This window comes from Medicago sativa, chromosome 6, assembly GCF_051527215.1.
Source record: "Medicago sativa cultivar Bolivia chromosome 6, Bolivia_mono, whole genome shotgun sequence".
Taxonomy (NCBI): Eukaryota; Viridiplantae; Streptophyta; class Magnoliopsida; order Fabales; family Fabaceae; genus Medicago; species Medicago sativa.
In genome coordinates, this window is record NC_140754.1 from 79,499,646 (window position 1) to 79,527,567 (window position 27,922).

The 27,922-nt window shown below is 34.0% G+C and overlaps 4 protein-coding genes and 1 long non-coding RNA gene across 6 annotated transcripts; 4 read left to right on the plus strand and 1 right to left on the minus strand.

Moving 5' to 3' along the window:
- Positions 1-7,323: 7,323 nt before the first annotated feature.
- LOC146917173 (uncharacterized) lies at positions 7,324-9,690 on the plus strand. The gene is made up of 2 exons (XM_085721832.1): positions 7,324-8,391; positions 8,431-9,690. Exons 1-2 carry the CDS (start codon positions 7,324-7,326, stop codon positions 9,688-9,690), a joined length of 2,328 nt encoding a protein of 775 aa, XP_085577958.1.
- A 261-nt stretch (positions 9,691-9,951) lies between these two features.
- On the plus strand, positions 9,952-10,782 carry LOC146917174 (uncharacterized). The gene is made up of 2 exons (XM_085721833.1): positions 9,952-10,312; positions 10,499-10,782. Exons 1-2 carry the CDS (start codon positions 9,952-9,954, stop codon positions 10,780-10,782), a joined length of 645 nt encoding a protein of 214 aa, XP_085577959.1.
- Positions 10,783-17,446: 6,664 nt separating this feature from the next.
- LOC146917175 (uncharacterized) lies at positions 17,447-24,764 on the plus strand. The gene is made up of 7 exons (XM_085718960.1): positions 17,447-17,894; positions 17,981-18,185; positions 18,275-18,367; positions 18,470-18,574; positions 18,665-19,036; positions 19,161-19,243; positions 24,533-24,764. Exons 2-7 carry the CDS (start codon positions 18,018-18,020, stop codon positions 24,597-24,599), a joined length of 888 nt encoding a protein of 295 aa, XP_085575086.1. The 5' UTR covers positions 17,447-17,894; positions 17,981-18,017; the 3' UTR covers positions 24,600-24,764.
- On the plus strand, positions 19,853-21,944 carry LOC146917176 (protein FAR1-RELATED SEQUENCE 5-like). 2 transcript variants are annotated; one of them, XM_085718958.1, is made up of 3 exons: positions 19,853-20,232; positions 20,637-21,453; positions 21,543-21,944. In XM_085718958.1, the coding sequence occupies exons 1-3, from the start codon at positions 19,964-19,966 to the stop codon at positions 21,648-21,650; spliced, it is 1,194 nt and encodes a 397-aa protein (XP_085575084.1). In that variant the 5' UTR covers positions 19,853-19,963; the 3' UTR covers positions 21,651-21,944. The 2 variants fall into 2 exon arrangements, with proteins under 2 accessions (XP_085575084.1, XP_085575085.1); XM_085718959.1 differs by having other exon boundaries at positions 20,047-20,225.
- Positions 22,040-23,209, minus strand: LOC146917177 (uncharacterized). The gene is made up of 2 exons (XR_015015484.1): positions 22,793-23,209; positions 22,040-22,641 (listed from the first exon to the last, which is right to left on the minus strand). It is a non-coding gene; the product is annotated as an uncharacterized LOC146917177 (long non-coding RNA).
- Positions 24,765-27,922: the final 3,158 nt, after the last annotated feature.

Consider the following 27,922-nt stretch of genomic DNA (forward strand, 5'->3'; position numbering starts at 1 on the left):
AAGTCCAAAAAGTATTTTTAACTACTTAAAAACAAAAACTATAGGAAATGCTTGGAGTTTTATGTCTGAACAATCAGACTCAGAACTTCCATCAACAACCGAAGAGGTTATAAATCATGTCTATTCAATTCTAAAAAAAGAATTCGTAGGTTTTGATGCGCCAGAAGCAGAAGCAGACCTAATGAATACAAACATCCATAGAATCTTTAATCTAAGAATCTGTGATATGTGTTATGTTGAACCATTTATATGTGAGTTTAGCAAATATTATTATGCAATATCTCCACAAAAGAGATTACAATATAATCTTTTAGGATTATTCTACAATAAACTTCCATCATCTGTAGGAACAATAATGGAAAAAATAATTCAAGAACATCTAGAAGTGATCGTAGGATTAGACGATACTCTAGGAACAAGGATAACTGCATTGAGGAAGTGGATATCCGAAAAATGCATGGAAAAAACTGCTAAAAGAGAAGCAAAAATAAATGTTTGCTGTGATAGAATTCAAGACAAAGTAGGAAACTACGGTTGTAGTAAACCTAGAAGAAAGAAAAAGAAAAAAGTTTTTAGGAAAATAGACCGCTCTGAATATAAAAGGAAAAGAAAATTTCCTAAGAAATTTAATAAACAAAAATACTTTAGGAGAAATAAAAAATATCCTAAAAAGAATTCATGTCCTAAAGGAAAGAAAACATGCACATGTTGGTTGTGTAATGAAGAAGGACATTATGCAAATGAATGTCCTAAAAAGAAAGATTCTAAAAAAGAAACCTTGAAATTAATTTGGGAAGTAGGTTTTGAACCAATAGAATCAGATATAGATTCTGACGAAAGTAGTATTTTTGAATATACTACCGAAGAAGAAATTGAAGAATGAGTAGAAAAATTTTAAAAAATGGAAATCCTAATGCAACATTTATCCAGGTAACACTGAATAACAAGAAAATTATGGGTTACATTGATACGGGTGCTACTTTATGTTTTGGTAGAAAATCCATAATTAAGGAAGGATGGATTAGACTACAAAAACCAAAAGAAATTATCTTTGCTGATAAGAAAAGACACCAAATATGGTTTGTTCTAAAACATGTTTTTATAAAAATTGAACATAGATACTTCTATGTAAAATCAATCTATGAACATGATTCTGGAATAGATTTGATAATAGGGAATAACTTTTTAAAGTTATATAACCCTTTTATTCAAAAAACTGACACTATAACATTAAAATGGTTTGATGTCAATAATCCAAAAGAAAGTGAATTTGTTACAACAAACATTATAACAAAAAATGAAATTTTAAAGGCAATTTCAGAAAATCTTAACATACTTAGATGTATGTGGGATAAAAGAAAGTTTTACTTAATAACTGAACAAAATCTAGAACATCGTCTAGATCAAGTTTGTTCTGAAAATCCATTGGATACTATAGTAAACAAAATACAAGATTTAATTGTTGTAAAACTTAAAGATCCTAAGAAGGAAGTCAAAGCCTTATACAAGATCCCTTACTCAGGAGAAGATAAGGAAGAATTTAAAAAAGAAATAGCAGAGCTATTAGAGAAAGGATTAATAAGTCCTTCTATTAGTCCACATTCAGCGCCAGCTTTTTATGTCAGAAAACATAATGAGATAAAAAGAGGAAAAGCTCGAATGGTGATCAATTATAAAAAACTTAATGAGGCAACTATAAGTGACTCATATAAGTTACCAAGAAAAGATTACGTTTTTGAAAAAATAAGAGGATGTAATTGGTTTTCATCTTTAGATGCAAAATCTGGATACTGGCAGTTAAGGTTGTCAGAAGAAACTAAACCTTTAACAGCTTTTAGTTGTCCAGAAGGACATTTTGAATGGAATGTTTTACCATTTGGTTTAAAACAAGCACCATCAATATATCAAAGATTTATGGACAATACTCTTAAAGGTCTTGATCATATTTGTTTTGTATATATCGATGACATATTAATTTTTACTAAAGGAAGTAAAGAACAACATGTTAAAGATGTTATGACTGTTTTAAACAGAATAAAAGATAGAGGAATTGTTCTATCTAGAAAAAAGTCAATACTTTTAAAACAAGAAATCGAATTCCTTGGTCTTATTATAAGAGAAGGAGGAAAACTCGATTTATCACCGCATGTTCAAGAAAAGATTTTACTTTTTCCTGATCAATTAGCGGATAGAAAACAAATCCAAAGATTTTTGGGATGTTTAAATTATATTGCTAATGAAGGATTTCTCCAAGATTTAGCAAATGATAGAAAAGTTTTACAGAAGAAGATATCTGAAAAAGTGCCATGGTCATGGACACAAAAAGATACTGAGGCTGTAAAATCTTTAAAAGAAAAATTAAAAGTTTTACCACAACTATACAACCCAACAGAAAATGATTTTTTGGTTGTAAATGTTGATGCAAATCAGTTTACATGGGCTGGAGTTATGAGAGCTCTACCTAATGGTAAACAAAAATTGGGATTAAATCTCAATGGATATGTTGAGGATGAAACCCCACAACAATCCTATACCATTGTGGGCGCAACCCCACAGTTAAAATCAGATATCCCTAATGGGCGATCAGATAAAACATCAGTTTCAACTGATTCAAAAATTGATTATTCAAGTAATAACATCCGAATTAAGGATAAAGATCTTGTTTTATGCAAATATGTTTCAGGTTCTTTTAAAGATGCTGAAACAAGATATCATATCAATGAGAAAGAAACTCTTTCTTGTTTAAATGTTTTAGAAAAATGGAGAATGGATTTAATTCCATCAAGATTTTTATTACGAACTGATTCAACTTATGCTAGCGGATTTTGGCGCTACAATTTAAAAGTTGATCATAAACAAGGAAGACTTGTTAGATGGCAAATGCGCATCCAACAATTCTATCCTTATATTCAACTAATAAAATCAGAAAACAATTGTTTTGCAGATACTCTGACAAGAGAATGGAGCAAGCTCTAAAAGTTCTCTACAATAGCTTGAAGCAAAAAGATGAACAAATTGAAATTCATAGCCAAAAGCTAAAACAACTCTCTTCAGAGAGGGGGGAGATGATTAAAATGATCGAAAGCCTAACCAAGATCATAAATGTTGAAACTTCAACAAAAACAGAAGAACCAACAAAAAAGACTTTGAATGAACAACAAAGTTTTTCATCAACATCTTCAGCAGACTCTATGCCAGAAGAAGATACAAAAAAGTCATGGGCTGACAAAGTCGAACAAGAAGATGAAGAGTCAAAAAATGGTTCAGACCAACCAAGCGATGTTGTCGATCCACAACCAGCAAAGAAGGTGTATGTCATCTTTGATGGTCCAATGAAAGGCATCTACAACAACTGGGCAATTGCAAGTCTCCATATTAATGGCAAAAATGTCAGACACAAAGCTTATCCAACAATGGAAGAAGCAAAAGAAGCTTACAAGGCCTCCTACAAGGAAATGGCCATAGCAAAAGATATTGGCCAACCATCAAAAATGGAATCTAAAAAGAAGGTTTCAGTAGGATCAATTATAAACCTCCAAAAAGAAAAAAACAAGATAAAAACCATTGATGATTTCATGGGAAAGTGGAGATGGCTAGCCAACTTCAAGGAAGAACTAGCAATTGAATGTTTTTATCCAGTTAATACCAAACATGGGGTAAAAGCTAATACAGTTCCAGGAATATCCAAGGAATTACTTAAAGAATTCTATGACTATGGAATGCTCAAGACCGTATATCTTGAGGAAAAAGAAGGTTATAGATTTCAAGAACTTGCTGATCTTCCAAAAGAAATCGGTGATACAGCAAAACGATTTAATGACTTCCTTGCCAAAGGAAGAGAAATATTTCTCCAATTCGAACAAACATATCCATGGTTCGAAGAAGAAAATAATCAGATGGCTGTAAGACCAAGAACAGCTATAAAGATAGGTATCTCAAACAAAACCTATCTAGAACCAAATGCAACAAGTGTTGGATGGACACTAATCTCATTTGTTCAACAAATGAAACGTTTTTACGATTATCTAATCAAATATGGGTCATCCATCACCAATTATAAAGTCCTATATGTCTCAGATTATTGTTTCATGGTCTGTGATTCAAAGAAAAAGGTCTCTACAGAGCACCTCAAACAAACACTTCAATTCGAAGAATTATTCTCAGGATTCGAAAATGGTCTCCATAGAATTCCAGATGAAGTACAACGGGAATGTTGTCAATACTTCTCAACCTACAAAGGGCATATCTGTAAATGGTGTGCAAAAGACAAAGTGTCGGCAGAAGAAACCAAAATACCGACAACTTCAGCAGCAAGAGATAAAGCTACAGAAAAAGCCTAGATACGTGTCATGTAGAAGTCATGATGTAATAGTGGAACCTTATCATCTGAGTCAGATGGGGACCACTTAGAGATAAGAATCTTATCACTTTAGGTGATAATGCGTTTTCTTTTTCTTTGCGTGTTTCAATTGTTTTTCTTTTTTGCTGTCATGGATAAGGACAGGTGAACCACTTGTAAGTCCTTTCCTTCTATAAATAAGAGCCTCGATGCTCACTTGTAAATTACAACTTAAATCAATGAAGTAAGTACCTTAGTTTATGAAAAACATTGTGGGAAAGGGCTTCGCAGGATTTGAGGTTGTCATAACCAAATCAAAAGATTTTGATTCTCAATATCAATAATCGAAAGATTATTTCAAATCCAAAGGATCGAAAGATCAGAATTATCAAAAATCCAAGGCAGAGTCAGGTATGATTTTAAATACTTTAAATACTTTATAATTTTTACATTTCATAATGGAATATAGTATGATAAAAGAAAATTCATCTGGTTTTATGGCAGATGTATTAATAGATCATATAGAAAAGGTAGATTTTACCTTAAAACCAGAAGAAAACTTCAAACAAAAAAGTATTTTTTCTTTAATAAAAGAAAAACTATCTAGAGAAAACATTCTAAAATATGGAATGATGATAGGAGAAGTTCCTATACCAATGGAATCAACAGATGGATCTGTTGTAATATCTATGATTGATAAAGAACAAATAAACGAAAGGTTAAAACACTTATCGTTAGAAAAAAGACAGAAGATAGGATATATTCATATATCGACTATCCAGATAATTATAAAAAGTACTTTTATGAAAGGAATAAATTCAGAACTAGAACTTCTTATTGAAGATGCTAGGTTAGATAAAAAACATTCACTAATAACCCAAGGTGAAGGAAATTTAAAAGGTGGAAAAATAAAATTTGATATAAATTTACAAATAGGCTTAAGTCTAAATGATATAGATCTAAATAGATCTTTAGTAATTCATTATAAACTCAAAGACCAAAAACTTATGAGACCAGGAAATCATCCTTTTAGTATAAGTTATAAAATGAATTATGCACTAAGTAACTCTCATTATAGTGTAGAGTTTAGTGGAAGAGAAAAAATACAAATAGATGAACTATTTGCACCATTAGTAAAACTAGAATCGCCGATTCTAAAACCATTAAAAAGATCAAAGTCTATCATGACAATAGAAAGAACACCTCTCTTAGAGCAAGAGGAAAATACTAGTGAACCAAGGTTCCTACCACCAAGAACTTCACTAGACAGTATAAAGTTTGATAAAAATTTATCAGAAATAAAGACTGAACTTTTAAAGATTAATAAAATTTTTTTAAAGATTAATAAAAAATTATAATGCCAGGAATAACAATAAAAAATGAACTAAAATTATTCAAAATAAAACTAGATACTCTAGTTAACAAAATAGAAGAAAATTTCTTCAGGATAGAAATGAAAAACGCAATTTGGGGAATCCATGATTTAATGATTCTACAAATTTCATATGTAGATGAAGTAATAAAAGAATTAGAAGAAACAGAAAATGTTTCTATTATACAAAAAGAAAGAGCCACAACCCTGTTATGGCCATCTCAAAAACTAGTTGAATTTGAACAATCTTTAGAAAAAATTCTAGAAAATTCAAACATATAATGCCTGGGTTAACAATTAAAACAGAATTAGAAATTTTAAAAGAGAGACTAAAAACCATAGTCAGTGATATTGAATGGTATTATGATTTAATAATATTAAAACAAATTTGTTATAAGGCTCAAACTATAACAATGGTTCACATAGATTTAATTGAAAATCTATTAGAAGAAATTCAAGAAAATAATCTCACCGAGATTCAAAAAACAAGAGCGAAAATTCTTTTAGAACCTTTTCAAGCTCTAACACAAATCGAATCACTTTTAAAAGAGGCCAAAAATTTGGAAAACTCCACGACTAATCAATAATGCCCGAATTAGATCTTAAGACAGAAGTAGAACTCTTTAAAAAGAGATTAGAAAAGATAATTTTTGATATAAACTTTTATAATGAAAGAATTGTGTTAAAACAAATTCTTTTTTGTGCTCAAGATTTAGTAAAATATCATATAGAGTATATTGACGATTTCTTAAAAGAAACAGAAGATTTAGAAAAACTTACAATTATACAAAGAGAAAGAGCTAAAACACTCTTAAAACCATTTCAAGGTTTGAATAAAATCGAACAAATGTTAAACCAAGTTCGAGAAAATTCCGCTGGCGACCCTGCCCCAACCTGGTATCAGAGCCAGTAATACAATCCTAAGGGATAAATGGTGAAAACAAAAATAAAAAAGAAAATAAAAATATCTTTTTTCCAAAAACAAAAGCTTTTTAAAATCGCTTTTCCAAATAACCGATTTAAAAGGTTATATGGACAAAATCCACGTGGCACACACCGATTGACTATGTCATGTGACATAGCCCGCCATAATGTTATGCAAGTCCAGTCCGTTTGGATCTCTGTTAGCTTCCATGGATTTTTTTTTTCTTCACCTTCACGTTGTGAAACAGCAAGGGTGCCACGTGATAGATTCTTTTTTATTGAATCACGTGAAGGATTTTTTTAGAGAAAGAGAGAAATTATTGGCATGGGTGGTAAAATTACTTTAAAGGGCATGATTTAATGACAATCCAAAAAGAGATAAGGGGTATTGTTGGTCCAAAGGTAATTGGTGTAGAATGCTAATGCACACCTTCTAAAATTAAGGTAGGTGTGTATTAGCATTCCCCTATATATATATATATATATATATATATATATATATATATATATATATATATATATATATATATATATATATATATATATATATGGTATAAGTGCAATGGACTATTTCACTTGTTCTTTTACCGACATCGAATTGTTAATCATGGGGATGCCTTGCTAACCCAAAAAATCAAAATGTTTTTTTTTTTAGTAGTTGAAAACTCCATCCGTCTCAAATTGAAATATGAGAGTCTTGCGAGATGAGAGAGGCGGTGGCAACCGTTACAACCGGAAACCACCGCGTCGGTTTCATTCACCGGCGGAGAGTCTACAGGGAGGGGAGGGGCCATATGCCAGGGAGGCACAAATTGGGGGGGATCAGGGGGAATGGACTTGGGTGAGTTACAGAGGCAGGAAAGCATTGGGACCGGAAAAGAGCGGACGGAACGGACAGCGGCAGGGCAACAGACAAGGAGGGTCAGTCACGTCAAGGGAAGGAGAGTTGGTGAGGTATGGCAACCGCAGGTGGGATAGCAGGTCACACAGCAGGGAGTTTTTGCGTTCAGAATTGCCTAGGGTTAGGGTTACGCATGACTATGGACGTGGAGGGTCATTGACACACCGTCGTGATCGTCCGTTTTCTTGTACAAGAGAGGCAAGTTCGAAACAGAAGGAGGGATACTATCGTTCAGCAGTGGCATCACATCACAACACAGCAGATTCACGTTCTGAAGCTGGAACTCGCGCAAATGATGAAGGTGCAAAGGGCATTGCTCCTGTTGTCTCAACTCAGGTATCTGCAGTGTTTTATATCACTAATTTTCCCAATAGGCTGTTGTATGTTGATTTAAGGAAAGGATTAGAGGTGTGTGGTATTATGTCGGACGTGTTTGTTTCTCAGTATCGTAATATTCATGGACAACGGTTTGGTTTTGTTAAGTTTTTGAAAGTTTGGGACGTGGCCAAATTAAACAAAGCTCTTAACAATGTTTATTTTGGGGATTTGCGTCTGTTTGCAAATGTTGCTAAGTTTGATCGGTTTGTGAAGGAGGAAGAGAGGAGGGAGGAAGTCGTGGATAGAGACCAAAGGTGGAGTAATGAGGGAGAAAAAAATAATGGTGGAATTAAGGTAGGAAAAAAACAGAGGGAGTTGGAGGTTGAGAGGAAGGGTAAACGTAAGCTAGAGTTAGAAAAGGTGAAGGAGGCAGCCATTAGTAGTGAAGAGGAGAGGGAGAGGGAGCTGGTGGTAAAGGTGGGGGAAATTGAATGTTCCGGGAGGAAGGAGACATGGGGTCCGAAGGTAGGAGGAGGAGTTATTACTGGTGTTGTGAAGGCTGAAGAGATGGTGGAGAAGGAGTTTGATAGCGGTATGGATAGTGAAAAGAAAGTGAGGTGTAAATTCATGTCGTTCTTAGATGACATTACTTGGTCATCCAAAAGTATTTTAGCAAGAATTAAAAATGGCTTTTGTTTGTCTGTTGTTCAACAATCTTTTGATGATGCGGGGTTTGTGAATTTCAAGCTTATTTCTTTAGGTGGAGATAATGTGGTATTGCATCCGAGTGTCGAAGGTAATGTTATGGTTCTTTTTAAAGAGGCGGCTGATTTTTTGGGAAATTTTTTGGATGATTGTAGACTTTGGACGTTGGATTCAATTGTGAATTATGAGAGGGGTGCATGGGTAAGATGTTATGGGGTGCCTCTTCATGCATGGAATGATATTTTCTTTTTGGAGTTGGCTTCCACACAAGGCCGTCTGCTCAAAATTGATGATTGTACTATACACAAGGATAGGATGGACTATGCTCGTTTCTTAATTTCTACTCCTTCTTTAAAAGAAATTAATGTAACGGAAGAAGTGTGGATTGATGGGCGGATGTTTTCAATTCGTATTATTGAAGATGTCGAGTTTGGTTTTGCTGAAGATGCTTGTTTGGTTGATGGTGATGATTACAATAATACACAGTGTTCAGTTCCGGAAGGGTTCCAAGAAGAGGAACCCATGGTGGAAGCTCTTGTTCGACAACTGCAAGATGATTGGGCTGTGAAAACGAATGAAGGTTCTAAGGCTCAAAGTGATTCTGTGAATCAACATTCTTCGACAGGTCGGCCAGAAATGGTCAATTTTGAGGTGCAAAAAAATGTTAGGGGGCCTATTTTAGAACCTGTGGCCGATTGCAAAAAGGAGGCAGCAAAGTCAAAACCATGTAATGTCTCTGTTAGTAGCCAACATTCTAAAAAAAGGATGAAGGTTGTTCCATCGCTGACGAGTTTAAAAAGAATAGCAAGATTATCGGCAATAGATAGAAATGCTTTGATTCGTTCTTTGAAAAGTTCTAGAAAAAGGAAGGCGACCTCGAATACATCTAAATCTTCTTCTGGTAAGCAGAAAGGTGTCTCTTTGTCTGCAGGGTCAGGACCAGCTACTAACTATAATGACTGGAAAAATTGGATGTCAGTTCATGGTGATGTTAAGGGGGTGGCGAAAGATATTGCAGATGTGGGTGAGATCCTTGGCATTAAGTGTAAAAATAGCTTTCAGGTGTTATCCCGTGGGAGTGCTGAAGGAGGGACGGTGAAGTTAGAAGGGAGGAAGGGAGGAAAAAAATAGAGTGTGAGGGAGTAGGGCGTGGGAAGGAAGGGGTGGGCGTTTGTGATGAAGATTGTTTCTTTTAATATTCGTGGCTTGGGGATGGTGGAAAAGAGGAGGGAGATTAGGAAGTTGATTTTAGAGAAGAGTCTGGATGTTTTTTGTATTCAAGAAACAAAATTAGAGGTGGTGGATGTTGTTTTGTGTCGGTCTTTGTGGGGGTCTGAAGAAGTAGTTTTTTCTTTTAAACCGTCAGTTGGTGCATCAGGGGGTATTCTTACGATGTGGAATCCTAGTGTGGTGGATATTTGTTTGACGATGAATTTATCTCATTCTTCGATTGTTATAGGGAAGTTTTTTATTAATAATGTTGACTTCGGCTTGGCCAATATTTATGCACCTTGTGATAATAGAGGTCGTCAGGAATTGTGGCCAGTGATTGGCGGTATTCTTCAGAGGCATAATTCTATTGCTTGGTGTGTCCTTGGTGATTTTAATGCAATTCGGTCTACTGAAGAGCGAAGGAGTCGTTCAATGTCCAATATTAATGATGATTTTGCTCCTTTCAATCATTTCATTGATGATAATTCTCTTGTCGATTTGCCTCTATGTGGTCGTAATTTTACTTGGTATCGTGGAGATGGTTTGTCAATGAGCCGTTTAGACCGCTTTTTATTATCAGAAACCTGGTTTTCTTTGTTTCCAAATTGTATTCAATTGGCTCTTCCAAGGGGGTTGTCGGATCATTGTCCAATCATTCTAACAATTGATGACAAAAATTGGGGACCAAGACTGTTAAGAATGTTGAAATGTTGGTAAGATATTCCAGGGTATTCAGAGTTTGTCAAAGAAAAATGGTTGTCTTTTCAAGTGTTTAGGTGGAGCGGTTTTGTTCTTAAAGAAAAATTGAAAAGATTGAAGGCAGAGTTGAGGGGTTGGCATTTGAATCATACTTCTAATATTGATAGTAAAATTCGGGCAGCAAAAAATCGATTGGCAGAGTTGGATGTGGTTGGAGAGAGCCGTGGGTTGATGAGTGAAGAGGAGGTAGAGTTACATTGTTTACCTGCAGACATCTTGACCCTCTCAAAATTGCAAGCTAGTATGATGTAGCAGAAGTCACGAGTTACCTGGCTGAAAGAAGGTGATGCTAACACAAAATTTTTTCATGGTATAATGTCTTCTCGTAGCCGTTCCAATGCGATAGTTTCGTTGGCAGTTGATGGGGTTTCAATTGAAGGGGTGTCTGAGGTGCGTCATACTATTTATCAACATTTCAATCAGCATTTTAAGAAGTCCGCTAATCTTCGACCAGACATTAGTGGCTTGTTGTTCACAGCGCTATCTGCGGCGGAAGGGGCTGAACTCATTAAACCCTTTTTGTTAGAAGAAATTAAGGCAGCAATTTGGGACTGTGACAGCTTCAAATGTCCTGGACCTGATGGGATTAATATGGGTTTTTTTAAGGATTCTTGGGAGGTGTTAAAGATCGACTTGCTGAATTTTTTTGCGGAATTTTACAGACATGGTAAGCTCACTAAAGGTCTTAACTCGACTTTTATCGCATTGATCCCAAAGGTTGATTGTCCGCAACGGGTGGCTTATTTTCGCCCAATATCTTTGGTGAGTAGTGTTTATAAAATTCTTTCTAAAGTGTTGGCTAACAGGTTGAGGAAGGTGGTTGGTAATGTTGTCTCCACGACTCAGTCCGCTTTTATTAGGGGCAGGCAAATTTTGGATGGCATATTGATAGCAAATGAAATTGTTGACGACGCTAAAAAATCTAATAAAGATCTTCTTCTCTTCAAAGTTGATTTCGAGAAGGCGTATGACTCTGTGGATTGGGGGTACCTTGATGAAGTGATGTATAAAATGAATTTTCCGGTGTTATGGCGCTCATGGATTATGGAGTGTGTAACGACTGCAACTGCTTCAGTGTTGGTTAATGGGTGTCCGACAGATGAGTTTACTTTTGAAAGAGGTCTGCGTCAAGGAGATCCTCTCTCCCCTTTTGTGTTTTTGTTGGCATCGGAGGGTCTCAATGTTATGATGAAGGCTATGGTCACCAATCACCTTTTTACTCCTTATAGTATTGGGACGCAGAATGTAGTGCCGGTCTCGCACCTTCAGTTTGCGGATGATACCTTGTTAGTTGGGATCAAGAGTTGGTCTAATGTCCGAGCTTTGAAGGCGGTGTTAGTTTTATTTGAATCCATATCGGGGCTGAAAGTCAATTTTAACAAAAGTATGCTTTTTGGGGTGAATGTGAATGATTCTTGGCTTCATGAGGCAGCCTCGGTTTTGAGTTGTAAGCACGGTCGCCTCCCTTTTATTTATTTGGGGCTGCCCATTGGTGGTGATCCGCGGAAGCTTCAGTTTTGGTATCCGTTGGTTGATAGTATCCGAAAGCGGTTGTCTGGTTGGAAGTGTAAAAATTTGTCTTTGGGAGGTCGGTTGGTTCTGCTTAAGTCCGTTCTGTCTGCTGTTCCGGTTTATTTCCTTTCCTTCTTCAAAGCTCCCTCAGGTATCATTTCTTCCCTAGACTCTATTTTTTCTAATTTTTTTTGGGGGGGTGGTGAGGATGTGAGGAAAATTTCTTGGATTAAATGGGATAATATTTGTTTACAAACGGAGAATGGAGGACTGGGGGTGAAGAGGTTGAAGGAATTTAATATTTCTCTTTTGGGTGTGGAGGTTATTAGAGGAGAGGGAGAGCTTGTGGAATGTTGTTCTTCGAGCAAAGTATGGTGAGGAAGGGGGTAGGGTGCGGTTTGGAGAGGGAGTAGGTTCGGTTTGGTGGCGTAACCTAAACCAAATCAGGAGAGGAGTGGGTCTTTCGATACTGAGTGGTTGTCAGATAACATTATTAGGAGGGTGGGGGATGGTCGAGATACTTTGTTTTGGGTGGACCCGTGGCTGGATGAGTGTCCTCTAGCAAGATCCTTTGATAGACTATATTACCTTGCAGACAATAAACTAGCTACGGTGTCAGAGATGTTTGAGTTAGGGTGGGGGGTTGGTGGTGAGGTGTGGAAATGGCGGAGGAGGTTACATGCGTGGGAGGAGGGGCTAGTTTTGGAGTGTGTGGGGCGGGTGTCTACTTGTGTTTTGCAGGTTGGCACGATCGACAGATGGGCGTGGAAGCTCCATACATCTCAGTGTTACACTGTTAGTTCAGCATATTCTTTTTTGATGGCAACTGATACCAATCTCAATGAAGGTTTTGATAGTTTCTTATGGCTTAAAGCGGTTCCTCTCAAGGTGAATCTTTTTGTTTGGCGCCTATTCAAGAACAGACTTCCGACTAAGGATAATTTGTATCGGCGTGATGCTATTGGTGAGTCCCAGCTTATGTGTGCAGCCTTGTGTGGTGACATCGAAGACAGAGATCACTTGTTTTTTCGATGCGATGTTTACGGTCGCATTTGGCTCTTTGTTTCAAATTGGTTAGGAATTGATTCGGTTTTTAATGGTAATATTTCCACTCATTCTGCTCAGTTTCGCGGTATTGGAGGTTTTTCAAATAATTCAAGGACTGCGTTTACTATTATCTGGATTGCGGTACTTTTTGTTGTTTGGAAAGATCGTAATAATAGAATTTTCAACAACAAGTCTGATCAGCTTGCGGCTCTTGCAGAAAAAGTGAAGCTCCAAACGTATTGGTGGTTGAAATCGCACTATGTTTTGTTCGATTTTGATTATCCCTATTGGAGGTTAAATCCATTAAGCTGTATTCAAGCAATTGTGTAATTTCTTTTTCGCTGATTCGGCTTGTCGTGACCTAACTTTGTTGTAATTTTTGTGGTCGGTTTCTTTAGCACACCTTGTGCTTGAGAAGCTGTCTGTTTCTTTAATAAAATTTTGCTTAGCTTCTTCAAAAAAAAAAAAAAGGAGGGAGTATATTTTTATGTTTAACTACTTTTTTTTTAATAAAGGTTTAACTACTCCTAATAATAACTTGTAATAATTCTCATACAATCAAGAGTAACCACTCTCATATTTTCTTTTTTTTGTTAATCATTTGGTTCTAAAGGGAAAATATCATTGGTAATCCGGAGTTCGGTCGTAACATAAATATAACATAGTCAATAATTATTTCAACTAAAAATTAGATTTAGGTTCTTCCAAAAATTCATCTTTTCCTAAAATTCATTAACCATTTAAGTTCAATTGTTTGGTCGATACATATTCAAATAGTCACAAATTGTGAGTTAGTTTTGTGAAAGCATAAAATAAACTAGAGAATTGCTCTTCTCCTATATGCTATTGCTCATTTTCGTCCTACGTGAGTTAACTAATGCTGAAAAATACACCTACGTTAGTTAACTCATGTTAAAAATACACATGCGTGAATTAACTCACGCTCAGCTATTTGATGGAAATGAGCAAAAATAGATGGGAGAAAAGCAATTACCAATAAACTATTACTCAGTTTTGGGCTTAAACATGGTCTTTCATCCATGGTGGACTTTTGATTATTAAACATGGAGTGTTACTTTTCCCACCCTATGCATGACTAGCGCATTCTATAAATTTTCCAAAAATGCCCTTGTGGAATCCAGATTCAGTTTTTCCTTTGTTATAGGGTGAAAATTTGAGTTTTTCACAAATTGGGGTTTTTTCGGATTTTGTAATCCGGAAATTTCAAAAGATAGGGCGCGCTACATGATTTTTCTGGTTTACATAATCCGAGCACCCCCTAAACACCCTTTTTCAAGGGAAAAACAGTTCAGATTATATAATCCGAACTGTATCAGCACAAATTTTAATCATGTTTGTAACATGAATAGTCATTTTGGGGAACAATATTAATCTTACTACAAGAAATAAGATATTTAGCAGCGACTTTCTCTCAGCGACAATCAATTTGTTATCAATAATACGCTTATAGCAACGACTTATTTAAGTCGTTGTAATAAGTTGTTTTTTTCCACAACAATTTCGTTATCGCTGGGAAAAATGACTTATCCCAACAACAATTATTGTCGTTGTAAATAATACAAATTTTTAATATGCATATAGAAACAACTTATTTAAGTCGTTGTAATAAGTTGTTTTTTTAACAACAATTTCATTATTGCTGGGAAAAATGACTTATCCCAGCAACAATTATTATCGTTGTAAATAATACAATTTTTTTTACATGCATATAGCAACGACTTATTTAAGTCGTTGTAATATGTTGTTTTTTTCACAACAATTTCGTTTTCGCTGGGAAAAATGATTTATCCCAACAACAATTTTATCGTTGGAAATATTACAATTTTTTGATATGCATATAGCAACGACTTATTTAAGTCGTTGTAATAAGTTTCTTTTCTTCACAACAATTTTGCTATTGCTAAAAAATGACTTATCCCAACAACAATTATTATCGTTGGGAATAATACAATTTTTTTATATGCAATACAAGTTTGTACGTTTGTTCTTGAATTGCAATACAATTTTTTTTTATATATGCAATACAAGTTTGTACGTTTGTTCTTTAAAACAAAAAGTTTGTTGGTTTATCAAGTTTTAAGCATATTTCCGTAAGATTTGTAAAGTCCGTTATAAGTGTCTCCAAGTTTGTAGGTTTATTCAATGCCACTAAGTTTTAAAATTATAATTTTGTTCTATAAAAAAGGAATGAGGAAACCGCATCACATATCTTGCAACTAATTAATATTAAAAAAAAAAAAAATCAAGGAACACCAAGTATTACTTCCTTAAAAAAAAAAAAAAAACTAAAATTCACCGTTGGCAAACAAGCAATGTGAAAAAATGTTATCGTAAGCTTAGCTCAATTGGTATGGACAATGCATAATATATGCAAGGTCTGCGGTTCGAACCCCAACCACCACAAAAAAAATGTGAAAAAATGTTTCAGGTGACATAAAAACAAAAGAAAAAGGAGACACTAAGTGTGTGTTTGGTTTGCCGGTGAGGAGAATCGATTCTAATTAATGGAATTGATTTTAACATAATTGATTTTTATTAAAAGTGAGTTGAATGTAAATTAATTTATTTTTGATTGCATTGACATCAATGTGATTCTTATCCATTCATGTTCTTTGGATGATATGGATCAAAATTGATTTTGAATGCACAATTACCAAAATGGGTTTTAATAAATGTTGTTTGTACTCTATAACAGTCGCACACCAATTTCTCTTCTCCCAAATCCAAACTTTCCTAAACAAGATGTAGATCCGCAAAGTGTTGTGGTTGCTCGGCTTTGTTGGCTTCCACCACCTAAGCCCCTTGTGGGGTTTCAGTCGTCGGCGCCGCTGCGACTCGTTTTGATTCACCGGAGTTGGTCGTCGTCTTCGCTCTGGTGGTTTCAGTTTTTCGTCTTCGTCTTGGTGGGTCGTCGGTGATGCTTTTGAGATGCCGGTTCTATCGTTGATGACTTTCTGTTTGGGGTTTTATGTCGGCTTCAGTTCTGGTTCTATCGTTGTTGGCTTTCTGTTTGGGGTTTTATGTCGGCTTCAGTTCCGGATTTGTGTTTGTGGGTTGTTTTCGCAGCTTGCCTCCACCGTTTTGAAAAGTTTGTGTTTTGGTTTTACCGTCGCGGTTTTTCCTTCGTCGCCGACGGTTGCTCTTTTCCGTTCATTTTTCTTTCAAAGGTTGGGGTGGTTTCGGTTCTTGGCTTTTGGTTGGATTCGTAAACCCGAAAGGGTATGTTGGTTCTTTTAACTAGAAAGGGTATGGTTGGTGACAATTGTGTTGACCCATGGATCTGATTCAATATGTGGTTTTGACGTGACTGGTTGTGTTTGGTTCCTGTTCTCTTTGATTCTCTGATGTTTTAGATCTGTTGAGATCTTCAGGTCTCAAGACGTCAGGTGTGCCACCCTTCCGGTGCTGGTTCGTTTTAGTCATGTCGTACTGTTATGCTCGAAAGAGCTTTATAGTTGCTGATATGTTCAGGGAGTTGGTACGTGGATCTGGATTCTGTGTTGGCGGCTGATTCATTCACCAGTGTGAACCCTAATTGCTCTCACAGATGCCACTCTTTTCGTTTTTTTGTTGTAACTTGGTTTCATGCTCGTACGCGGGTGCACTAGGTTGCGCTTGGGACGAGTGTTTGTTTGTTACGATTGATTAGGGTGCTTTTGTTTTATCTCGATATGGGTTGTACCTGAGTCAGATCATATGTCCCCCTAGTCTTTGTATGTCTTTATATATATATATATATATATATATATATATATATATATATATATATATATATATATATATATATTTATCCTTTGCCTAAAAATATATATATAAAAAAAAGAAATTAGATGTCATTTCTATTTTATACAATTATTTAAATATTATTATTAATTTTAATTAATTATAGAATTTTTTTAAAGAAATTAATTATAGATTTTTAAAAATTTTAAATATGTCTTTATTGCATTTTATTAATATATTCATATTTTTGAGAAATTTATATAATATTAATTATCATATACCTTTTTAAAACATCAAAATAATTAACATAGTATATGTGCTTTGAAACTTGTTTAATTTCAACATTGTATTTGTTCCTTTTGTCAAAAAATATTGTATTTTTCCTAAAAATAAATAAATTGATACAAAATAATTTAAATACTTAATATTGTATTTTTCCTAAAAATAAATAAATTGATACAAAATAATTTAAATACTTATTTTGTGTAGAAATGAAAATATACGGAAGCCCAGTTACCCCTTCTTTAAACTGGTGATTGCAATTCTACAACTTCATAGGCGTGGCGGCTAAGAACAACAAAATTAAAGAGGTTGGGTAATGTCATGAGTAGAATTAAGGGTTTTTAGTAGAATGAAAATTTGATCTGAGCACAATCAGCAATAGTGAAAACCAATTTTTTTTCTTTCTTTTATATATTTATCTAACTAAAAACTTATCTATGATATTAATAATAATTAATAACCAGAAACTTTTTTTTAACGATAATAACAATAAACTTATTTAACAAAAAAAAAAAAACAAATTTAATGGAATTATAATTTTAACGAAAATTTGGCGGTATTGTTTAGCGCTAAAATAACTTTGGTTGAGCACTTTCTCATGACTCTAGAGTAACTGATACCCATTATCTTCTCTTACTCCAAACATATACCCATTACGGTTTCTCGAGTAAAAGTAAGAAACCTTGCACAATGGAGGTAACGAGAGATACATAGCAACGCTAAAGGAATGGAGAAAAATTCCACAAGAGACAGAAAACAAGATAGTATCAAAAGTTTTGGTAAATCATAATCTTGTGCCTTTTTATTTAATTGATTGCTTTTACAGAGTACTCACTATAGTTTCCATTTTAATTGTTGAGTGCAGGATACTTTTGATATTGATAATACAAAGCATAATAGAGATGTTATTATTGATACTGCTAAAAGACTATCGAAATCATAGATGTAGATTTCATAAACACTTTAGCCAATACAAGACAAATGAGATAGCTTTGGAACATAAACCAGAAGATTTAAGTGAAGAAGATTGGAAGTACTTGGTAGATAATTTTTCAAGTCCTGAATTCAAGGTATTCTTGTAGTAGATTTACTATATATACATATGTAATTTAATTTTATACGTAAACATCTACTATATTTCTACTTGTGTTATTTACAGGAAATTAGTAAAAGGAACAAATCAAATAAATCTAAACAAGTTATTAATCATAGATGTGGAAGGAAGTCATTTCAAGCTGTTAGCTATGACGCGGTAAAATATAAAATATCAAATCTCCCTTTTTTTGGTATATTTATCATTGACTTGATAACTTATATGTATTTATATTTTGTGATGATGAAAATTTGCTTTTAGAGAGATCCAGAAACCGAAAAGGAGCCCAACTATAAGGATTTATGGAGAATGACTCACACAAACAGCAACGGAGAATGGATAAATGATGCTTCTAAGGATGTTCATGTATGACATCCTTTTTTGATTTGTTAAACATATATAATTGTGATTAATTTTTTATTCTAGTTTTAATTTATAATTTACATTTTTAAATAGATGAGGGTTGAAGAAGCTTCTTCATATCACCTAGAAGCTGGATATGGGGACACTGATAAAGATTCGATTACGAATATTGCTTTTAAATCAGTTGTGGGAGAGCGATCGAGATATTGTCGTGGGTTGGGAGCTGGAATTAAACCCCTAAAGGGAAGGTCTGGTTTGCAAGAACAATTAGAAAAGGAGTGTGAAAAAAGACGAGATTTAGAGATGAAGTTAAAAGAAGTTGAGACTCAACTCGAAAAAGAGCGAAACATGAGGGAAGAAATGACGGGAAAATTTGAAGAGAGTCAAAGGCAACTAGGAGAAAAGATGGAGAAACAACTTGAGGAAAAAATGGCAAATATGTTTAGTCAAATGATGAATTTCCAAGTAAGTATATAAATAACCATAGTTGGTACAAAAATATAATAAATTTTTAATTTTGTATTATATATAAATCTCTTTGTTTATTTTATTAAATTTGTCATGGGTGTTATTTTGAATATTTTTATAGGGTATCGGTGAACAATTTTCTAGTGCACTTAATATAATGTCTGAACTTGTTCACAAGGATAATAACATAACTTCAGAGAAATTGTAAGTAATTTTTTCTTGACTTTAGTGGTGTTCAGCTGTTTTGTTTTCTGTTCAGCTGGCTTTTGCATTTTATGTATACTACACTCTTACCCTTTAGGTTCTGCTTGTGTTGGGGTTGGTTGATAATATATGTTGTTTTTAAAATAAAAAATGGAGGATAAGGGAGTCTAACTCATGTTACTTGAATATATAACCAATGATAACTCGATTTTAGGTGGCTAAGGCTCATGTCCATAATCTTTGTCTCATTGAGTTTGGCCTTCATTGGATTATGTTGGTTTTATTGAGTTTATAAGATAATGAATAGGAGGGTACTGGGCAGGACTAACATAAATAACTCGATACATGCATGTGTTAGAAAGATATGATGCTTTTGATACTCTTTGTCACATGCTGTCCTTTTGAACTGTTTGGAATTTTCTAAGAACAGACTTAATGAGTAAATTGGTTGAATCGTGTCCGTATACGTGTCTCTCATTTGTCCCTACAATTTCGTATGAATCTATGATCTTTGGGTGGTTCGAATGACGTAAAATATTCCACTAGTTTTTCTGCAGGAAAATTTTGATGATATCTAGATAAGCTAAAAACAAGCATGTGTTCATATGGGAGAGGATCCACTCCAGTGGAAATTTCCTCCTGTTTTCTCCTGTGAAACAATCTTAGCCGTCCATTCCTTTTAATGAAATCTTAATTAATCTCAGCCCTTCATTCATTTTAATGTGTCATTTTCATTTCCCTCCCTCCCTTTTCACGTTCTGGCTTCCCCTAGAAATAATAGAAACCTCTTCATCTTCTTCCATAACAACACAGACCGGTGAACGATGTCTACACCCTGCTCCATTGATTAGCACCGCTGTGCTTCTTGATTGCCATCGTTGTCACCATTGTCGTCGTCTCCGCACCAGTATTCGACGTTGTCTCTCCCTATTGCGACATTCATTCATCGTCTCTGTCATTGTCTCAAATTCATTGTCTCAAGGTAACAGGTAACAATCCATTCGAAATTTGTTTATGTGGAATGAAAATGGTGATAGTACACTTAGGTGACCAAATCTGTCATTTTGGTTCTTCATTATCAAATGTGTTTTTTAGTCTATGAAGCTAGTTTTAAGTTGTTGGGACCTTAATATGCATGTTAATTTATCTGCGTATTGAAAGCAGAACGTGAAATTAAGCAGACATGTGGATTTGTATGTTATTTTTATGACACTTAGGTCTGTGATTTTTGGTTTGATTTTACTGTTTCTGAAAGCAAGTCATCAATACTACTACCAAATATGTCTCTTGTTTTCTCCCCATATGTCATAAACAATCATAGTTTTGAATAGACATGCTACTGTGTTGAATACAAAATATTACTAGGTTTGATACTCTTCTCTTACTATTGCAGTAGGTTGCCAATTGATTCTATTGTTGCACCACAAGCTATCTCCATGGATAACGAATTTGAGTGGAAACCTCGACTAGGAAAACAATTTAATACTTGGGAAGAGGCAAGGAATTTTTGGAATGATTATGGTGGAAAAATTGGATTTAATGTCAGAACAGAATACTTGAACAAAAGCAAAGATGGAATGGTTTTGTCTGGAAGATTTGTGTGTAGTAAAGAAGGTTTTCGTAAGCCAGATAAAAGAGATTGCTTAACAACTAATCATCGGCTTGAAATAAGAACTGGATGCCCTGTAAAGATGGGAATCAAATACATAAAAGATATTGGGAAGTATCAAATTCATGATTTGTTTGATGAGCATAATCATCAACTGCACCTTCCTGAGACGACTCACATGCTTGCATCTCAACGAAAATTATCTAAAATTCAAGCACATGAGATTGACTTGGCAGATGATGCAGGAATAGAGCAAAGGTCTTTATTTGAGCTAATGAGTAGGCAAGTTGGTGGTAGAGAGAACCTTGGTTACACACGCGTGGATCAAAAGAATTATCTTCGCAACAAGAGGAAGAGAAACATGGCATACGGGGAGGCTGGCAGTATATTACACCACTTTCAACAAAAGTGTGTAGAAAATCCATCATTTTATCATGGAGTCCAATTAGATGTTGAAGAACAAATAACAAATATTTTTTGGGCTGATGCAAGAATGATAATGGATTATGAATACTTTGTGTCGAGTTCACAACCGGTTGTGTCGAGTTCACATCCACTTCAATTTGTTTCAAATACTCATAGTTTTACTAGCCTATTAATGGTAAGTTTTCTGTTTTCATTGTTGTATTTTAACATTTATATCCTATTAGAATTCTTTTAACCATTGTTTATACTTTGTCTATAATATAGGATGCACAAAATGATACTTATCTACAATCGTTAAGTGGAGACTTCCACCAAGTTTCAAATCACAAGTCAGAATGGCCTCCTCAAGCGCAACGGGATCGGGAGAGTTGATCGCAAAACCTGAAATTTTGTTATAGTGGTTTCATACTAGTAGCTAATTTAACAAACTATTGTGTATCTGGATTTGTTTGTCCGCTCCACTAGTTTATTTGCCTTTTATTTTGGTGGATTGGTCTATGATTTTGTGAGACATTGGTGAAAATTGTAGTAGCTTTGGTGGCTGTAATATTTTTACAATTTGACAGGTTCACAACCATATCAGATGTGAGACATTATATGTGATGTTTTTCTGCACTATTCTAGCATTGCACAACCATATAAGAAACTATGTGCTGTTTTTCTACACTATTCTAGCAGCAGTTTTATTGTAGCAGCAGTTTCATATGTTATTTTAAACTGTCAACAAGCAGAAAAATATTGCATTGATCACAAGTACAAGCTATACAAATAATTATATTCCATTAATCAAAATTTTGAAGTACAAGATCTTAAGATCACACGTTAAAACCATAACTATAAATGTATAATTTTACATTAATGTACAAAGCCCCTAATACAAGCTAATAGCTCTTTCTCTTTTATTGCCAAAAGAACAATTACAAGACTCCAGCGCAAAGGCAATTACAGGGCCTGCCTAAAACAAAGCTATAAAAGTACATGGGATCAAACATAACCAAACTGCAGCCAAAAACAGACATAGCAGTTGCTGTCAACAGCCATGACTATCTACTTCAGTTGAAAACAGAAAAAACAGAAGTTGTTAACAGCCATGACCATCTATTTCTGTTAGCAGACATAGCAGTTGAAAACAGAAAAAAAAAAAAAAAACAAACCAAAACCCCTTAAACAAAACCCCTCCAAACTATCTACTTCAGTACTTAAGCATTCCCGAGCATTCCAACACCATTCGTAGTACAAACTCGATCCGAATTTTAATAGTTTCGACCTCAAATGTCTCATTATTGATCAGACCATAATCTAAGCAACTGTCATAGTTTCCAAGCAACTAATTGATATTCAAGCCAGCCAGAGGTAGATAAACCTGAAATTAAATTGATATTCAATAAGTCAGAATCAACAAGAAATTAATTAATCATGGTGAAATGAAAATGGAAGCAAACTGAAAAAAAAATTAAACACAGACAAAATTATATGCAAGAAATGGGAGAAGGAAGGAAGAGGGACTACTCAACCGATGCACTGCTCAACCGCAGCACTGCTCCACCCTATAATTCCCCACACGTTTTGTTTTGACCTAGGAAGGGGTTCTACTTTCAATTTCCCGTCACGATTCACTGTTACCCAGTCGTGAATCACGGTTGCAAACGACGTTGGTGTGGAGACCAAAATCATGGAGTTGCGATTAGTGGGGATTGGTCGAACAAGTAAGATTGGGGTGGGTTTTGTGAGGAAGAAAGGTGAAAACGGGAGATAAGCCAAAACCAACCGAAAAACGAGAGAGAGAGAGAGAGAGAGAGAGGCAAAAGGCAAAACGACAAGCCATTATTGTGTTTTAATTCCAATCCATTTGATCTATCCTTACAATAAATGAACGGCTTAGATCTGTCACAGGAGAGAACTGGAGAAAAATTACACTGGAGACAATCTGTTCCCGTGTTCATATGTATGTTAGGATGTTGCGAATTAAGTTTCGTTCATGTGTTGGTTGGTTGATTGGTGTTTGAAATAATATGGCTACTAGTATCTTACATTCTTGTGATTGATACGTTGTGTGCTCTGTTTCAATTATGATGATACATGTGTGCCTTATATAGTACAAGTTGTAGAATTCAAAACTTTGATTAAATAGCTAAGTAGTCCCTAGGAATATCGTCCCTCAAAAAGTCCCTAGGAATATCCAAGTTCTAGGTATTGGATTAAAAAATCAAATGAAGGTGATCATTTGGCTTATCTAAGGATATTTGGTACCTCTGTATTTTCTGCATAATTATGCAGAAAAATATGTGGACATTAGCTTAGGCACATAAAGAGTTTATACTTGGTAGAATTTTGAAAGAAGAAAAAATATTATGAAAGGTTAGAACTAATTAAACATGGAATTTGAATCTTTAATACCAACCTTACCAAATCTAATTAGGAATGGTTATTTAGCTTCCCTATAACCTCAAATTACTGATATAATCTGGTATACAAAGTATAAGCAGCAGACTATTACCATAACTCAAAGTGACTACATAGGACTTATGTACCAAAACTGTATTAAAAGAAACTTTAGAGTCAAATAATTAACAAACAAAAATAGACTTTGTCGTTGGCTTAAATGTGGAATTGTAAAATTCAATCAAATAATATCTCATGTTGTATCTGGCTTATTAGCTACACGGTCTAAGACCTGCTTCACTGTGCATAATCTTTCATTTAGGCCTCAACATTCTTAATTATTTTGTTTTGCCATTATTCTAATACGTTAATTTGTATTTGTATGTACTCCCTCCGTTTCAAAATGAGTGTCGCTTTAGCCAAAAAAAATTTGTTTCAAAATGAGTGTCGCTTTCAGTTTCCAATGCAATAATAATTTTTTCTTTTCAATTGTACCCTCCAATTAATACTCTGAACACTACTTCCATAATATTACTTTTAAAACTAACCAATAGTTAATAAGGATAATTTGGTAAAATAACCATTCTCTTTCTCTTAATCATTGCATTTCTTAATATGTGTGTAAACACCTAAAACGACACTCATTTTGAAACGGAGGGAGTATAATTTAATAGAATATTACTCTAAATCTTTTCTTTAGTGACTAATGTGATGTTCTTTCTCTATGCCAAACTTTGTACAAGTGTCAGTGTTGGACACCACGACATTAATACATGATTACATTCAATTAAAAATATCTCAAATTATGTCCATAATCCAGTGCGTATTGCCCTCCTATTCAAAATATTAATTTGATTATGTTGAAATTGCAGGTCAAGTAAGGATGATTCAATTGCTTCACAAAAAAATATTCAAAGAAAAGCTACAAAAAAGAATTGATATTGTTTCTAGTTGGAGCCACAATTTTATTAGTTATGTTTGTTAATTTTTAGTTTTTTTTTTTATGAGAAAACCATTATGATTATTAGTTGTTTTGTGTTAAGAAGGATAACTTATGGCATTTTATATTTTAATGTTATAGTACTTTGCTTGTCCGTTATTTAATATTGTGACTTATATTCTAATATAATTTACTTTTGAATAGTTTCTTTTTTTTTTGAATAAACTTTTGAATAGTTATAACAATTTAAATTACAAATGTGATTGATACTCTTTCAAAAAAAAAAGGTTGATACTAATTTTATTAGAAAATAAAAGTTAAAAAAAAAGCATTTTTATTAAATGACATAAGTTGTTGGGAAATATAATTTATACCAACTACTCTAGTTGTTACGATTAATAAAAAATAGCAGCAATTTGTTTTGTTGACAAAAAAAAACTATCGCAAAGAATATAGTCATTGTGACAATTAAAAATAGCAGCAACTTGTATTGTTGACAAAAAACAACTTATCACAACAACTTTAGTTGTTGAGGAAAATATTTATCGCAACGAATATAGTCATTGTGACATGTGACATAAGTCAACAATAAGTGTCGTTGCAAAAGCATTAGCTTTTACAGCGACATCAAATGTCGTTGCAAAACTTTTCGCAACAACACTTATGCCAAAGACATGCAGCAATATTTTTTTCGCTGGGAAAAGCACATTTCGCAGCAACTTTGCATTTTTCTCAATGACATATGTCGCTGTCAAAAACCTTTTTTCTTGTAGTTCCTAACTCCCATCCTTATGTTTTGAGTCATTGTTACATGTTCTTAGTCAAAAATCGGATTTTCTGGTTACTTGATCGGATTAATCCGAAATTTCCCCAGAAAATCAGAAAAAATTCAAGGATCATGACTCCCTTAGAAGGGACCTCTTATAGGAGTCCGCCCCTCAAAATTCAAAATTCCATCGTTTAGACCAATTTTTTATTTTTTATTTTATTTTTCATATTCTCAGAAAAATCCGAAAAAATTTGTATTAGTTTTATTTGATTTTTAAAATTTTTTGTTGGTATTTTTATATTTTTATGATTTTATTTGATAGGATTTTAACATTTTTTTTACTTAGTTTTTTTTGTTGTTTTTAAAAGGAAAACTCAAATTGCTGAAATGTGAGAGAGTCTGATGGCTGATTATACATAAGAATTGTCCGGATTATAAAATCTGAAATAGTGAAGCATGAATCCGGATTTTAAAATCCGGATTACATAAGGGCATTTTTAGAAAATTTACAGGGCGCGCTAGTCATGCATAAGGTGGGAAAAGTATTACTCTTAAACATGGTCTTTCATCCATGGTGGGCCTTTGCTTATTCTTGTGTGCTTCACTTTACTCAACGACTATTACTTTTCCCATCCTCTTAACTTCTCGCGCGCCCTGCAAAATTACGAAAATGCCCTCTGGTTTATATATTCAGGAAATCACTTTTAGTAGTTTTACACACTTTGCTTTATTTTTATATTATTCAGATGCTAAAATAATACGATCACTTTGCTAAATTCATAAAAACAATCTCATTTTATTAATATAAACAGAAAAGCAGAAAAGAAAAATATGAACAGAAATAATACTCAAACCCATTTCATTTCATTTTATTTATATAATTCAGAAAGTTTTTGTCATTTTCGGAATATATAATCCGGAAACCCTCAGTAGTTTTTGGACTATGGCGTTTCACCAAAGGTTTGACCGGTTAGTGGAGTTTTAATGCATTTTTGGACGGTTTTGATTGTGGAACACGTTTTATTTGACTGTACTTATGACCTATGACTGATTTAAGGCTATAATTTTTTTTTTGAAGAAGAGTTTAAGGCTATAAATAGGCTTGGATCTTCAACAATTTCCTTCATTCTTCACTTCACCTCTTTTCTTTGATTTTCTTCAAAAAAAAAAAATAGTTTTGTAGGAGTGTTTGTGGTGTCATGGTCATTGTTGACCGTTCATATAACCTCTGCCATTGCCTTATAGCTTATGTGGGGGTTATATAACGGTCAACAGAGACCTTTGACATCAAAGAAAACAAATAAATCTCATATCGAAATTATTCGGATTTTTTTTCCAGAAATCCTAACAATCTTGTTCGGATTACATAATCTAGACCGGGGTATTTTTGTTTTTTTTTTTTGCAGAGCGCGTGAGAAACAAGCAGGGTGGAAAAAGTAATAGTCTTACTCAACGTCGTGCACTCAGATGGTTTGGAATCAATTGTTTTGGTTAATGGTTGTGTCAGTAGTGTTATGGGTTTTACTTTTTTCACCCTACTCATTTCTTAAGCGTCCTATTTTTTTTACGAAAATATTCATGTGATTTTCGGATTTTATAATACAAATTGAGTTTTTCCTTTGTTATGGGGTGAAAAAAAATGAATTTTTCACCAATTCGGATTTTATATTCTGAAAACCTCAAAAAATAGGTCGCGCTCCTTGCTTTTTTCGGATTATAGAATCCAAACACCCCATAAACACCCTTTTTCAAGGGAAAAAACAGTTTCGATTATATGATCTGAAATGTATCAACACAAATTCGGAGTCTGTTTGTAACAAGAATAATCAGTTTATGGACCATATTAATGTTCTTAACTCTCATCATTCTGTTTTAGGTCATTGTTAGCTGTTCTTAGTAAAAAAATCCGATTTTCAGACTACTTGATCAGATTGCTCCGAAACTTCCCCAGAAAATCAGAAAAAAGTTAAGGATCAAAATCCAAAAATCCATCGCTTAGACCCATTTTAAATTTTAAATCTTCTCAAAAAATTCCGAAAAAATTTGCATTAGTTATATTAGATTTTTAGAATTTTTTGTGATATTTTTATAATTTTATGATTTTATTTGACAGGTTTTTATCATTTTTTATTTTGTTTTTTGGTTGTTTTGAAAAACAAAATTCAAAACTGCTGAAATGGGAGAGATTCTGATTGCCGATTATATATAAGCATATTTCGGATTATAAAATCCGAACACAGTTTGGATGTTTTCAAATTTTATAATTCGAAATCCCATGGGCATTTATGTAAAAAATTTAGGGCACTTGAGAAGTAGATAGGGTGGAAAAAGTAAATCTCTACTGTAATGTTGTAATGTGTCTTATAAATGCTCAACAATTATTATTGTTCTTCAATAAAAATTTGGGTTATGAGCCATGTGAACATAGTTTAATTGACAAAGACATTACGATATTTAGGGTGTAGGGTTCGAATATCAGATTCCCCACTTATTCTCCTTAACAAGGTGAATTTTTAGTCACTAGGTTACTTGACCAAAAAAATAAATTGAGTT

What these genes read in the sequence shown, in the direction of transcription:
- LOC146917173 (XM_085721832.1), top strand. Translation starts at nt 7,324, where the DNA reads ATGAGAGTCTTGCGAGATGAGAGAGGCGGTGGCAACCGTTACAACCGG. An exon ending in GTCCGAAGGTAGGAGGAGGA is followed by an intron (nt 8,392 to 8,430) that starts GTTATTACTGGT and finishes GAGATGGTGGAG; the next exon opens with AAGGAGTTTGATAGCGGTAT.
- LOC146917174 (XM_085721833.1), top strand. Translation starts at nt 9,952, where the DNA reads ATGTGGAATCCTAGTGTGGTGGATATTTGTTTGACGATGAATTTATCT. An exon ending in TACTTGGTATCGTGGAGATG is followed by an intron (nt 10,313 to 10,498) that starts GTTTGTCAATGA and finishes AAGATATTCCAG; the next exon opens with GGTATTCAGAGTTTGTCAAA.
- LOC146917175 (XM_085718960.1), top strand. Translation starts at nt 18,018, where the DNA reads ATGTTATTATTGATACTGCTAAAAGACTATCGAAATCATAGATGTAGA. An exon ending in TTTCAAGTCCTGAATTCAAG is followed by an intron (nt 18,186 to 18,274) that starts GTATTCTTGTAG and finishes TGTTATTTACAG; the next exon opens with GAAATTAGTAAAAGGAACAA. An exon ending in AACATAACTTCAGAGAAATT is followed by an intron (nt 19,244 to 24,532) that starts GTAAGTAATTTT and finishes TTGAAATTGCAG; the next exon opens with GTCAAGTAAGGATGATTCAA.
- LOC146917176 (XM_085718958.1), top strand. Translation starts at nt 19,964, where the DNA reads ATGTGTCATTTTCATTTCCCTCCCTCCCTTTTCACGTTCTGGCTTCCC. An exon ending in TCATTGTCTCAAGGTAACAG is followed by an intron (nt 20,233 to 20,636) that starts GTAACAATCCAT and finishes TTACTATTGCAG; the next exon opens with TAGGTTGCCAATTGATTCTA. An exon ending in GTTTTACTAGCCTATTAATG is followed by an intron (nt 21,454 to 21,542) that starts GTAAGTTTTCTG and finishes TCTATAATATAG; the next exon opens with GATGCACAAAATGATACTTA.